This window comes from Serinus canaria, chromosome 7, assembly GCF_022539315.1.
Source record: "Serinus canaria isolate serCan28SL12 chromosome 7, serCan2020, whole genome shotgun sequence".
Classification (NCBI taxonomy): Eukaryota; Metazoa; Chordata; class Aves; order Passeriformes; family Fringillidae; genus Serinus; species Serinus canaria.
The window spans coordinates 22484674-22498355 of NC_066321.1; the positions used below are offsets into that span (position 1 = coordinate 22484674).

General features: G+C 37.4%; 1 protein-coding gene across 1 annotated transcript in view; it reads right to left on the minus strand.

The window, feature by feature from the left end:
• TTN (titin) overlaps window positions 1–11050 on the minus strand; it is a 238989-nt gene extending 227939 nt beyond the window's left edge. The window contains exons 1-7 of the mRNA XM_050976633.1: window positions 10891–11050; window positions 8494–8597; window positions 4209–4412; window positions 3272–3559; window positions 2443–2531; window positions 2104–2345; window positions 104–394 (exon numbers count right to left, since the gene is read on the minus strand). Coding sequence (XP_050832590.1) covers window positions 104–394; window positions 2104–2345; window positions 2443–2531; window positions 3272–3559; window positions 4209–4412; window positions 8494–8584 — 1205 coding nt within the window. The 5' untranslated portion in view covers window positions 8585–8597; window positions 10891–11050. The remainder of the gene's footprint in view (window positions 1–103; window positions 395–2103; window positions 2346–2442; window positions 2532–3271; window positions 3560–4208; window positions 4413–8493; window positions 8598–10890) is intronic.
• Window positions 11051–13682: the final 2632 nt, after the last annotated feature.

Genomic DNA, 13682 nt, shown 5'->3' on the forward strand with positions numbered 1-13682 from the left:
CATAGCCTCTCAAATTCCATGTAGCAGATTCCATTTAGCGAATCTATCCAGCAGTGGTGAGACCCCACACAAACCAAACCCAATAATTTTTCCAGAAAGAGACTTTACCTCTCTAGCACCAGTGGCCACCTCGCCAGCAGCAGTGCCAGTGACAGTGACTTGTTCTTGGACCCCGTATCTCCCTTCCCATCTTTCCTCAGTGACTTGGGTAGTGCTTGTGGATACTCTTGTTTCCTTCATCTGGGATTCCATGGTTCCAGCATATCCTTCCTGCTTCCAAGGAGGAAGGACATCAGCCCCAGCTGTTGTCACCACGTGTGGTTTACGGATTGGAGATGGAGATTTCACTGGTCTAATAGGTGAGGTGGAGATTCTCCCAGCAGGAGAAACTGACCTATTAAAAAAAAAAAAGAGTATCAATATCATTTCAATATCATTAATCTACTGCCACAGAGTGAAACTGTATAAACAACTTCCCCCATACAGGATATCTCCAGTAATGTGTAGTTTCATTTTAAGAAAGGTTTTTGAGAGGCTCTACTTGTAAATGACACTAACTTGTTTTTCTTAACATTACGCCTAACTGTTGTCATTCTCATAACTTTAACACGTCTTTGTAGTAGCTTAGCTTCCAAAAAGAAATAAGAACAAGTGGCAAAAGAAATTTCAGTCAATCAAATATATTTGAAATATAAAAATTATTTTGCGTTTGCTGTATCCTAATTCTTCCCATAGGAATAATACAAAAGGCTCACAGGTTGTAAATACTACATTATACTGTCATGGTCCAGTCTCTGTAGAGAGACAAAATCATAATTGTAACCAGTCTTGAGAAAAATGTCATGTGGCAACCACCTAGAAAAACAACTGGATGCATTTCTGTACTACATCTTATTTTCATGTATCACCCATATATGTACCCATGATCCAGGCAAATTTCCTATCAGTGCTGAATATTTTCCCCTGCACTTACACTTACAGATCTCAGACACAATAATTTATTTCCACTTGGAAAGTGCTAGTTTCTAAATTATGACATTCCAAAAATTCAGTCCTAATCCGAGCAGACAGTTTTAAAGCATTTTCCAAAATTCTTAAACAGGCTTTCTAACTTAGAATTTCTTTTAGTGGAATTTTTTGTGTGGTATTTCCCAGTCAACGTTAACAAAAAGCAGCAGTAGGGGGCAGCAGCATCATGTTAACTTTTAGATTTAGTTTTTTTCTTGTATTAAAAGGGATCTGACTAGCAAGGCAAGGCAAATTTCTAGTTCTGAATGTGCTCTAGATGTCGCTATTGAATTCCTTTTTCATTTATGCTGATTGTTATTCACTGCTAGTTGCTATCAATCCATTTATTCCTGTCCTTGCAAGGTATCAATGGGGTAAAATTCACCAGTACACCCAGCTCTGGCGACTTAAATGGGGCTCTTCTGAGCATTCAGCTTGGAGACATTGCATTGGAGACATAGTACTTCAGGATACTGAAACTGCAGGACTTTCATAACACTCTTTGCTTTACCTGCCCCTCAGCACAGACCTCATGGGGTCTCCCTGACCACGAGCCTTGCTCTTCAAATCACTCACTTTGCCTCTCTAGACCTTCTACAAAGGTCTAGAGAGGAAATAAACTTCATTTTTCCATAACCACGTTTAGTTTGCCTACCTTCAAAATATTATTTCTGTAGTTATTACCAGTACATACAAGGAACACGAGCTCAAGTTTTTTTACATATCCTTTCATTCTGTTTGCCACTCATCAGTGTCATTGCTCTTTTCTCTGTTAATTTAAAATAATCAAGAGCCAACTGTTCTACTGGGTTTTTTTCTGTTTCGTCATGAAATTGAGCTGTGAATGATACTTTGACTCTATGTAGAGCAATAAAATGGAATTTTCTAAAAGAGGGGATAGAAATCTACATAGAGGACCCACACTTGTGTAGCCGTGGCAGATATAGCACATTACAGCTCACCATGAGAAAAAAAACAGTCATTAATAAGTCGGTGCATTCTTTCATTCCATACTGTGCTGTCATTCTGCAGCATTACTTCTCTATGTAAAAGTGATTCCAAAAGCAATATTGCCCAAAAGAATAGTAGTTTTACCTTACTGGTGAAGGTGTGGGTGCTCTGACATGTCTTACAGGTGATGGTGATTGCCTAACAGGTGATGGTGATTGCTGTCGTGCCATTTGTGCTTTTGCAGCAGTTGTCGGGGTTGGTGATTTGGATGTAGGTCTAGGAGGCATTCGTGGAGGTGCCTTGTGTGGGAGCTGTGGGGTGGTTGCACCTTCTATAACCATTTCAACACTTGTAAGTGATCTGGCATCAAAGTGGGCTTCAGTCTTCTACAATGAAAAACAAGAAGAAGAAAGCTAGGGTGAGGGACTGCAGAAGTAATCCTCCACATTTCAGCCATACCTGCTTTGCTTTTGGAAATGTTACCTTTTCAATTCTGGCTTGTCTTGTTTGTGAAATCTGAGCAGTCGATACAATTGTCTTTGTCTTTTTAGCAGGAACGGCTTCTTCCTCGCCTTTGGAGAGAAAACGTGGTCAGAAGAGAGAAATCAATGAATGGTCAACTCCAATTATATAAAAATTGACATATACAACAGAAAAATAATTAAACAACCATCTGTTTTACCTTCAGTATCTACAGACAGATAGTTGTGAAAACAGTTGAAACAACATTAAGTTACAATATTTACATTACCAAATCACTAGGAAAAAAACCTCAAAGCAAAACAAAATGCATTCATTGTAGATTCTTCATATCAGTCCTGGATCTACAATGATTACAGAGTCTCTAAGCCTGACTGAGGTGAAATCCAAGCAAGACTGCTCTGGGTAGCATGCTTCCCTGCCCCAATTCTCTAAGAACTGTCTTCACCCTTACCAGCCTCCTTCACAAGACTAGGTACAGCTATGCAGTCTAACTTATCTATTCTATCAAAGTCAATTTGCAAATAAAACTTGGAGAGATTTGCAGACCAAAATGAGAACAACTCAAGGTATCCCACACCTTTTCCATCAACTATATCCTCTGCTTAAAGAAGACACATTCTGCAGAAAAGGTCCTTTTAAATCTCAGACAAAAATCTTTGGCAAATTTCATCAAAGACGCTGCTTTTTTTTTTTACAGCAAGCTAATAACTCTCGAGAAAGAAATGATAAATTAACCTGTTGATATAACTGCTATGAAGTCATGCCTATTTCACAACTACCATTAAAAAAATGCTCTGATTTTCATGGCCTGCAACTTCAGCTCACTTACCTTGAATTAGCAATTCAGCTGTTGAAGTAGCACGTCCCACACTATTTGTGGCATTTACGGAATAGGTGCCGGAGTCTTCAGGATATGCTTCTGCAATGATTAAGCTGTAAAGGTCTCCTTCTTGTAAAATTTTAAAATCGGGGGAACTTTTAATTTCTACTCCATCCCGATAGAACTTCACCACAGGTGTAGGGATTCCAGTCACTCTCACGTCAAGTCGAACTTGACTTCCTTGTCTTGCAGTCATGCTCTGTAGTCGTTGTGAGAAGTTTGGTGGTGCTGTTGCAGCTGCATTTTTAGTGAAGAAGTAAACAGAAAAACAATAGTTTCTGTTAAAAAAAATGGCAAGTACTAGATACTTTCATTACTAGAAGTGCATGAGGTCTTTTTCTTCTTCACATGCTACTGGCAGATGATAGCACTTTCTGAAACATTCAAAATGTTATTTTTGATTACACCTATGATTGCAAATGTTTCTAGAATTACAGATACATTGCTTGTAACCACAGGCATTAGCAGAGTCTTTTGGTATGGACCTTTATGTGACTTGTCCTGTTAAATATCATTGATACCAATAGATATCATTAATGGCTCCATCCTGCACAACTTCAATCTTTGTTTTATGGGCAATTTCAGTGTAGTCCATGTGATAGACCATAAGGAGCTACATGTACAAGGGCTGAGCCAGAAGCTTGTAATCATGAATAAGAGTTTGTGAGATCAAGATAAAACATGATACAGTTAGAATGTAAAGGACACTGTTAGACATTACTGGTGAGAACACATGCTGAGTTCTAGACTACCTCAGGAAAAGGAATGTGGTTCGCTATTTTTTTTGCTGATCGTGTACTTGAAATCTGAACCATTTTGTTATGTGAAAATCTCCCTCCCCCCGCTAGCAGGCAGAGAGAGGTGCCTTTCTGTAACTGCTGTGTACCTGTGACCAGCAGCTCAGCAGTACTAGTCGCTTGCCCAGAGCCATTGGTGGCTTGCACGGTGTATCTCCCGCTGTTGGCTTCTGTCACGGTGGGGATCACCAGTCTAGCGCGGCCATCACTAAACGAGATCTGCACACCGGGCAGAGTTGCAGCAGAGAGAACCTGGCCATCCCGAAACCAGTTCACCTCAGGAACTGGGAAACCTGCAGAAAAAGGAAGACAAATGGAGATCAAGATTTTATGAAATGCCAGACATGAAAGATTACCATGTGTACACAGCTGCAGTGGAGCATAATGCCATCAGCACAGATACATGTCCAGTGGCACAGTGGCAAAGGAATTTGGTTTTAGAAAGGCTCTAAAATGCACAGAGCAGTAGGGCAGCTGCACTGGTTCCTGTCTTTAGTAAATCGCTTGAATAATGAGAAAACTGTCGTGTTTAGCAGTCTTACTAAGAAATAGAAGTTCATCAAATTCATGAGGAGGATGAATTAATTAATGTGAGCTATTTTTAAGGCATATTTTCTAGTATCTAAGTAGGATCGATTATTGCTAGCCTATGTATCCAGTCCAATAGTCTGGAGATAATATATAGATCAATACTTCCAACTAAATGAAGCATATGTTCTAAAATTAGTATGGCTTCAGAAAATGAAGTGACAGAAGAAGTGACTGCTGTAGACATTAAAATCAAATGCTAGCAAAGTTTTGGGGCTTCAATTTCTTTTTCTGGATTTTTTTGAGTTTGATCAACAGCAGTCATCTGGAATCAACTGCTGTTCAAATATATTATTCTTTTTTGTCAGGGTCATGAGCAAGAGTCTTGAGGTCAGAAAAATTTCAATTTTAACAACAGCTGATTTTTGGTTTTAAATGGTGATTTTAGATTGCCTGTGGAAAGTCTCTTCTCAGTGTTCTACTCAGCCAAATTTACTGAGTAACTTAAATCCATTTGATGAACAAGTAAAATTCTTATATGAAGCACACACATAAGGAGAACAGGTAATTTAAGGAGATTGTTCCAGCTTAAAGTCTTTTTTGTAGTTCTAGAACATAATTTCTTCAAATTTAAAATCCTCCCAAATTCACTTCATGTTTATTTCCACTCAACCCAAATCACCAGTTGCACTGCATGGGGGCTAAGGAACGAGAACTGAGACTTGAATTAATTTCCCCAGTTCTAATGTCTGTGGTTTGGAAAACCCCAGGTGCACAGAATTCTGCTTCCTTTCTAGAGTATCCTTCCTATAAACTGAATAAATTATTAGGGGATTTGATGTGCAAGGAAGATGACTGTGTGAGACTAAAGTGAAAGAGAAGCTGATATGAAGATTGAGGCTTCCACCGATTCCATCAGATTGGTTAGGAAAGTTTAAAATCTTATTCACTGTAAAGACTGATATTTAGAGAAATGTAAAACAGGAACACACACATACACAGAAAGAAAATGTGGACAGTTTTAGGGAGGATTAGAAATCAAAAGGGCAAATGTACATTTAGGCATTGTTAAATTCACAAATGGAAGTTACCAAGCAGTCCTGATGGGATAGTACACTTCAATTTTGTGCTATTGATGTAGGACAACTTGGGCATTATCATCATAAACTTAGAGTATGCAGCTTACCCCAGTAATTTCATTCAGAACTATGTGTCTTCAATATTTGTGAAAATTTGTTTTAAAATATTTTAAGCTAGGCAATCCCCCAAAATATGTCCTCAATAGTGAATTTCTTGAAACATTGTCAAAAGTTTTATTTTCTTGTGGTGGTATCATATGATGATTAGCAAAAATGGGAGTTTCTGTGGCAGGTTGAAAAAGGCCTGCACCTTTGAAATTGAGTCTATTTTGATGTCTCAAACTGCTGTGTACAAGGCATCCAAAGCTAGAAGCCATTTTAGAAATCTGAGCCCAAGTTTATACTTAAAAACTCAACTCTACAAATTTACTAGCACTGTGCTAGTCCCAGGTCACAGAGCTAGGTAAGATATAACTCAGATTATAGATATAAGTGCCCAGTCTATATGGAGTAGGGTTTTACTTCTACATGTCCCAAATACACTATGATTTGACTGTTAATGATCAGGACAATTATTTTTCATTTCAAAACTGTCCTTGAGGTTTTTTGAACTTTAATACCAAAAAGAAGAAAATCAACCTGTAGTCCTCAAATTCAGCATTCAAGTAATTGAGTTCAAAAAGATTCTCCTGACCATGATGTGAAAGGGGATGCCAGCTTGTGTATGGTCTGTGTGCTGCTTTCAAAAATAAGCACTGTGAAAAGGCTGCCTTGCACTGGGTAATACCTGAAAATGCCAGTTCAGGAAAGGTAAGCAGTGCATAGGTTAATTCTTTATGAAAAAATTCAAACTTGATCAGTATTGTGGAGACATGAGCTTGGCGCAGCTCTAATTCCAGCAACACCTCTGACTTTCTTGTCCCATGACTCAGTCACTGGTGACCCAGTAGGACTCCTCCTGTGACAGTGTCCTGGCTGCCCTGGCATTTGCTGCTTTTAATAACAGGGTTTGTGTGTTCTGTGCTTTCTGTTACATGCTGGGTATATTCATCTGATATCATCCCTTTGTAATGTGACACTTAATTCACATTCTAATACAGCAGCACAGTTCATTTGTTCTAGTTTGCACACAGCAAAATCACATCTCAGGTGGTTGCTAAGCTCTTCTTGATACTTGTAGATTAACTGAGCTCTTCACATTTGAACTGTAGCTCTGTATTAATACTTGACTTATTTACAATAGTCCAGTGTTATTTGAGATGGAGAAAAATTCGGATTTTTGAATTAAAAATAATTCATTTCACGTAGAAAGGGTTGACATTACAGCAGAATAAAGCTGTGTAATCCTTTATTTATGCAATTGTAGTAAAAGCCTTTCCTGATTTTTATGCTGCAGAAAACCAAATGCCACTGTCAGATCTTTCAAACCAGGAGGATGTTCTTAGGGCAGGAAGGATATACCAGAATCTCACAATGTGAAAAAACCTAACAAGATGTTGTCTCACAAGATATTTGAGGCTAACATACAAATATGGCATATGGTATAAGAAATATTGCTGTATCTTCACTTGGTGAGAAATCAAGTTCCCCTCCCAAGTACTCCATAATATCATACAAATGAAATTAGCCAAAATCACACATTGAATAATAAAACTAGCATCCTAACTTTTTCTGATAATATTTTTAGGTGTTCATAATAACAATAACTGTTGTAAAAGTGAAAAAAAATTTCACAGAAAATTTACAGTATAGAGGCAAGAAGAGAAAATCAGGACAATTAATTGAAGAATAAGGGCCAAATAATAGAATATGGCATGAGCAAATGTCATGGATGGAGACTGCAGGACATATTCAAACACCTCGGATGAGCCAGTGTCATGCAAAGGGACCAAGGGATTAAATACACGGATCATAGATGTCAGAGATCTTTATAGTTGCACAGATCATGTGTTTGCACCTGTCACAGAGCATCTGAGTAGTGCTTTATGGTATGTGGATCATCACATTGCTAATACCTGTAAGACAATATAATTCCACCAGCAGGAGCACATGTCATTTCTCCTTAGTCACTGCCGAGGTCAGAGACACTCTTAGAGCAGGGTGTTGGGTCTCTGGTAACGCTGTCTCAGGGGTTTGCTTGGGGTTTTGCACAAGATAGGGTGTTTGAGTAGTGTGTAGACTGGAGAAATCAAGTATCCTTTAAATTGCTTGTTATCTTTAAATTGCACAGGCAACTTATATTAATCCAGCCTTGTGCTGACATCGTGATCACCATACACCTCTATTTGTTAGCACACTGGGGTTTTCTGCCCTCTTCAGTGGCCAGTTGGGCCTAGATTTTGTGCTCTTAATGTCCCTTCTTGAACTCTGGAATTAGGAAAACTTAAGAGCAGAAACTTAATTGAAGCAGAAATACAGCTTTGCTAGAGTAAAGCTTAACAAAAGGTCTTGGAAGAACTAGTGTAAACCCTGCTTTTTGTACCCTGACTTCTAATCCTGCCCAGTCATCATCCAAATGAGATTATTCTTCCCACAGCCATGTGAAGTCCCCTTATTAGCACAGTATTTATTTTTATGCATGTACATTTCAAGGAGCTGTTCAGCACCATATGTCGTGGATATATATCCACATTTCAGCACTCCTCTTTACCCATTCGTACCAGATTATGATCTGTGAAAAGAGTCATCATGTTTCTTAGCACAAACATTAGAAAACAAATTAGTGCTAAACAACAGCAAATCTTGGAAGAATGAACCAAAGCCTTACCACTAATGTGAGCCTCAAAGGTTGCGGCACTACCCTCCAGTGCCACAACACTTTGTAAGGGCTGTGTGAATGTTGGTGCTTTCGTCGTCATCTTTACAGGCACTCTGCAAGCAAAAAACCCCCAGAGTTAGATTTCAATGGTGAAAATCATTATATCCACACACTCCTTGCAAGATTTGAAGAATATATGCAACTATTTTCTGAACAATTTATTCCTCTCAGTTTTATATCAGAGTGACCTGGTGAAAGATTGCAAATGCAAAGATTGTGGGTTTTGACAAATTTGTCTGTCAAATTACTCTTGGAATGAATGTGCTTGGCTGAACTGGATGGGAAACCATTATATTTAGTGGAGCTGTGCTTTGGCACTGCAGGTATGCAGCAGGAGACAAAGCTCTGCTTGACTCACTGTGTGACCTTCCACAGGTCATTCAGGCTGCCTCTCTTTGTCTACTAACTTGTTTTACTTGACAGGAAAAAATTGCCCTGTGTAATTTTAAAAAATATTTGGCTGGTGCAAAATATTTGCATTCTGCAATGACAAGACAACTAGGTCACTGAGAAGCAATTGAAAGAAATGTGGTAATCTACAATGTATTTATCTTAATAATGCCAATTATGTTGATTTTTTATATTTGTATGACCCATTTATTAACTGATGTTGAATTGTGCAGTTTTTAAAAAGGTAGCTATTATTTTATTAATATTATCATACAGCCATTAAAGTTACATTTTTCTCATTAAAAATTTTCACTCAGAACATATCTGGTATCAACAAACTATTAATAAATTATTACTAATAAATAATAATAATAAAGTTTGCATTATTAATAATGCAATAATGCCAAAAATGCCAAAATACTCTAATTTAAAAGCACTGTGAAATTAGCGAATAATTTCACTTCACAGAAGCATATTGGCAATAAAGATGCAGATAAAATTCTCCTTTTTCTTAGAGAGTCTCTCAGTGGAATTTTGAGTATGGAAAGACAGCCACCTTCGAAATGTGAGCTAAGATATAAAGTAGCCACTGACACTGATGGCTTGAACAACTGCAAAGCCATATGAAATCTGAAAGAAAGTTTGTTTTCTCTTGCTATGCCACAAGACCTTACTTTGAAATAACACACTGCCATAGAAAAGCTTGTGTGTTGATATTTTATATTTGTATGACCTATGACATCAACTAACTGATGTTGAATTGTGCAGTTTTTAAAAAGGTAGCTATTATTTTCTTAATATTATCATACATCCATTAAAGTTACATTTTTTCTCATTAAAAAAATTCACTCAGAACATATCTGATATCAAAAACCAGAAAAATCCCACAATATTTCAAGGCAAACTTACTCAAATATTAACTTCCATTTACTTTTGCTCTTGTGTCTGATTTTGTGACAGTCCCAAGCTTAAATTAAAAATTAGAAAGTGAAGTTTCTTTCACTATGAGTCAAATTTATTCTATCTCTCAAAGGGGTGAAAATTCTTCATTACTTGTGTTCCTTCATAGAAATCAGGCCCTGATGCATGCATGCAATAAGGGCATAAGGGCAGAACTGGATATTGAATTGGAATTTTCAGGTTCAGTTATGACTATATTTTGAAACTCAGCTAAAAGAAATGGGAATAATTTTACAATACAATTAAACATTATGAAAGCTCATTTACATACATATACATATATACATATACATACATACATATACATATACATATATATAAATATATATATTTTTTTTATATATATATATATATTTATATAGTTTCCATAAGATATCAGAAATAATTTAATCAAGGATAATTTCCATGGAGATCCCACAAAGTTTCTATATTTCATTGTCCAAGCAAATTCTGGTGATGAAGACCTGATCTTATAAGGCTTCTTGTATAATTAGAATTGGAAGTATGCATCTAAAATGTCATGTTCCAGAAATAACCTTTCCAGCCATGAATGACAGCAGACAAGTGTTCCAGAGCTGCCGTGTAACTGATACCTTTGCAGTTGTTTTCCTTAAAAAGTCATCAGCACTTAGCTGATACCATGTGCATTTTATCAGAGCTATTCTTGGAGCTTCTCAGTTTATCTCTCAGCAGCATAACCTTGAACACTCCCAACAGAAAGGAGTTTTTAAGTTAAGCGTGTTTCCATGCACTTTTAAAATCGTAATTTATGTGGTCTTTAGCAATAAAATACACTAGAAAAAAACCTTTTTGCAGAGAGTTATCAAAGCTTGCTCCAGAAATTAAGGCTATAACCTTGACAGAGCATTTAAGTGTTTCATTTCTATACCCTGAAATCTACAACCCCCTGTGAGAAAATTTATAAATAATAAATTGTATCAGAATTATTAATGACTGATAAAACAGTTATTAGACCAGCAGAAGCATGCCACTAACCTGATCTCTCAAAGTGCCTGCAAGAGTGGGCTAAGCCCAACGAAATCTTCTTGAACGACGTCCTTATCCAGAGTAAGATTTTTTTAGACAATCCCAGCATGAGAATTGAAGAGCCTCTAATCATAAAAACAAAACTACACAGTCTTGACGGTGTAGTTTTGTTTTTTTGCAATCCCTACACCCGAGGCGAGGCGGGGAATGCACGACTGCTCAGAAGTGCTAACATAGTTGTTTCGCTTTATATACCCCAGCTCTGCTGACACGTCTGCCTCATCATGTCAGGGCCAGTCCTGATTGGTTTCCTGAAAGAAACTTTCTTGTGAGAGGGGATTCACTCTCTGTAACCATACACCACCTGTTGGTTTTGATTGACAACGCTAATTTTGGAGGCACAAAAGGGATTCACTGAGGAAACCTCAGCCCTTCCAAAGCTTTTGATTTATAATTTGATTTAGTTTACATTGTAAGTTTCCTAATTCATAATCACCAGACAAAGAAAGCAATAAAAAGCATTTCAGCAGGGCATATGGACAAGTGAGATTCAGCCTTACTTTCTTTCATTATAAAACATCCAAGAGGCCACACCAAATGCATATGTCAATCACCAGACTAAATCAGTAAGTTGAGCTCAGACAAGTGGCTGCACACTATTGGAATACACCATTTAAACTATTTTTTCCCTGTAACTTTGAATTGTAAAATTTTGTTTGTTAATATATAGATTTCGTTCTCTAGGGTTGTTTTTGTTTCCTTCACAATTTTTCTGTTGGATGTTCCAAGCAGTTAAGCATCACAAGCAGTAGCATACAATGTGCAGAAACACAGATTTGGTAAAGGAAATTAACAGGGACAAATACTGTCGTTTTTAAGAAAGAAGATTTTAAGTCTAACAGCTTTTTTCTAGACCTGTGTAGGCCTTGTGCAGACCTCAGGCCGTGGAACAGCATATTGCCTTGTGAACTTCAGCAGCCCAGCTTTGTCACTATGCAGCTAATTGTGCCTTTAGAGAGGCTGCTTCTGAAACAGACTTCAGAGGCAGGAGACTGCTCCTGTTTATGGCTGGAATGGGAGGTGTTTCTCCACACCACCTCATCTGCCTGTTCCTATCCCTGCCTATCTAGCAAACTCTTTAAGCACATACCTGGCACATAAGACTATTTAAAATTGTTTGCTCAAAATCAAGCATGTGCTTAGCTGGTTTGGTAAAATGAGACTTTAGTCTGAGGTTACCAAGCTCCACATCGAAAAGGACCTCCCTAAGAACACCCAGAAAAATAAACACAGATTGGAGTTTTGTGCTATCATCTGCACTTGTGTTTGAAAACAACCTGAAGGAAACCTCCAGCAAGAGAGGCAGAAGATGCTAAGGAGAGAGAGAGGGTTTCACTGCTATGATTCCTGCAAGGGAGACCTAATGTTATCATTTGCAGATCTGAGAGAAATAAGAAACAACACATCGCTGCAATCTCATAAAATAACTTCAGAAGTTTGATCTGAAAGTCAATTCACCCATCCCATAAGGTGGCAACCTCATGGCTGCTCTTGGCATGCAGCAGTGCCAACAGCAGCACAGGCTGGAGGAGCAGTCTCTGCATTGGTACTCCCTGGATCTCTCAGGGGCTGAAAGCCAGAGTTCTACAGCTCATTTTTCATTTCTTGTTGCAAATAGATTTCAGAGAGCCTAGTCACTCTGTACAAGACTTATTATGACAGCAAATGCAGCTCTGTGCAATGAGGGGGAGCTCAATCTAGCTCATATTAAACGACATAAAATGTCCAAAGAAACTTGTGTAAAAGGGAAAAATTTCTATGTCTAAACAGAGGCCTGCTAAATTAGCAAACAGCTGTTTTTCTCTGTAGTTAAACATTTAAATAGTGAAAAATCAAACTTGAAGAAAAACACAAGCTAGTATTTGCAAACATCAAAAATGCAGCCAGCTTATTGATGATGTCTAAATCAAATAAAAAATTAAAAAGTTTATGAACATATGATCATTTTTGAATGACAGAAATATAAAACCTGTCACTTTTGAAGTTTTGAGGTGGTCAGAACTTCACATGTTTCCACTTCCATCAAGTCAACAATTACTGGTAACAATAATAGTTACAAGGGAAAAAATTTCCTGCATTCAAATAAAAATACATTGTATTTTAAAAAATAAGTTCCTTCTTTTTTAACTTTTACATTTGCTTTTAATGATCTGTTTCCATTCCAACAAAAGTTTGTACCTTCTCAATTTTCTGCTTTAAATACAGAAATTAAATTTCAGAACAGTGGAATATTTATCTCGTCTTCAAGGAAATAGGAATTACTTATCCTGCATGCCTTCTGTCACATTGATATCACATGATTTCTACATGTTTCCTATCACAGAGTGTACCCACAAGAAAAATCAGAAGGATTTTTCAGTCTTATTGTGTAGCTAAGACACTGCTGGTAAAAAAAAGACATTATTTCTTTGCTCAAGCATCAAACAAAAATCAGATCCAGATAATGAAAAATACTTTTTTTGTCAGGAAGACATTTAAAGTGGGGATAGTTATGAAGATTTCAGCATCTGCTTCAGTCTGCTACTGCTTAAAGTGTAAACTCTGTATTGCCAATGTTTAGTACATGTGGTACATTGTAGGCCACAACACATTTAAGGAGTAGCAGGTGATATTTAGCACAGTGAAACATTGTGGTGTGTGCACCTGCAATCTCTGTGTCAATCACCTTGATTAATTATCATCATTCTAATGACTTGATCCATGGAGCTGCTTTAATAAGGCCCACATGACGATTCCTTGAA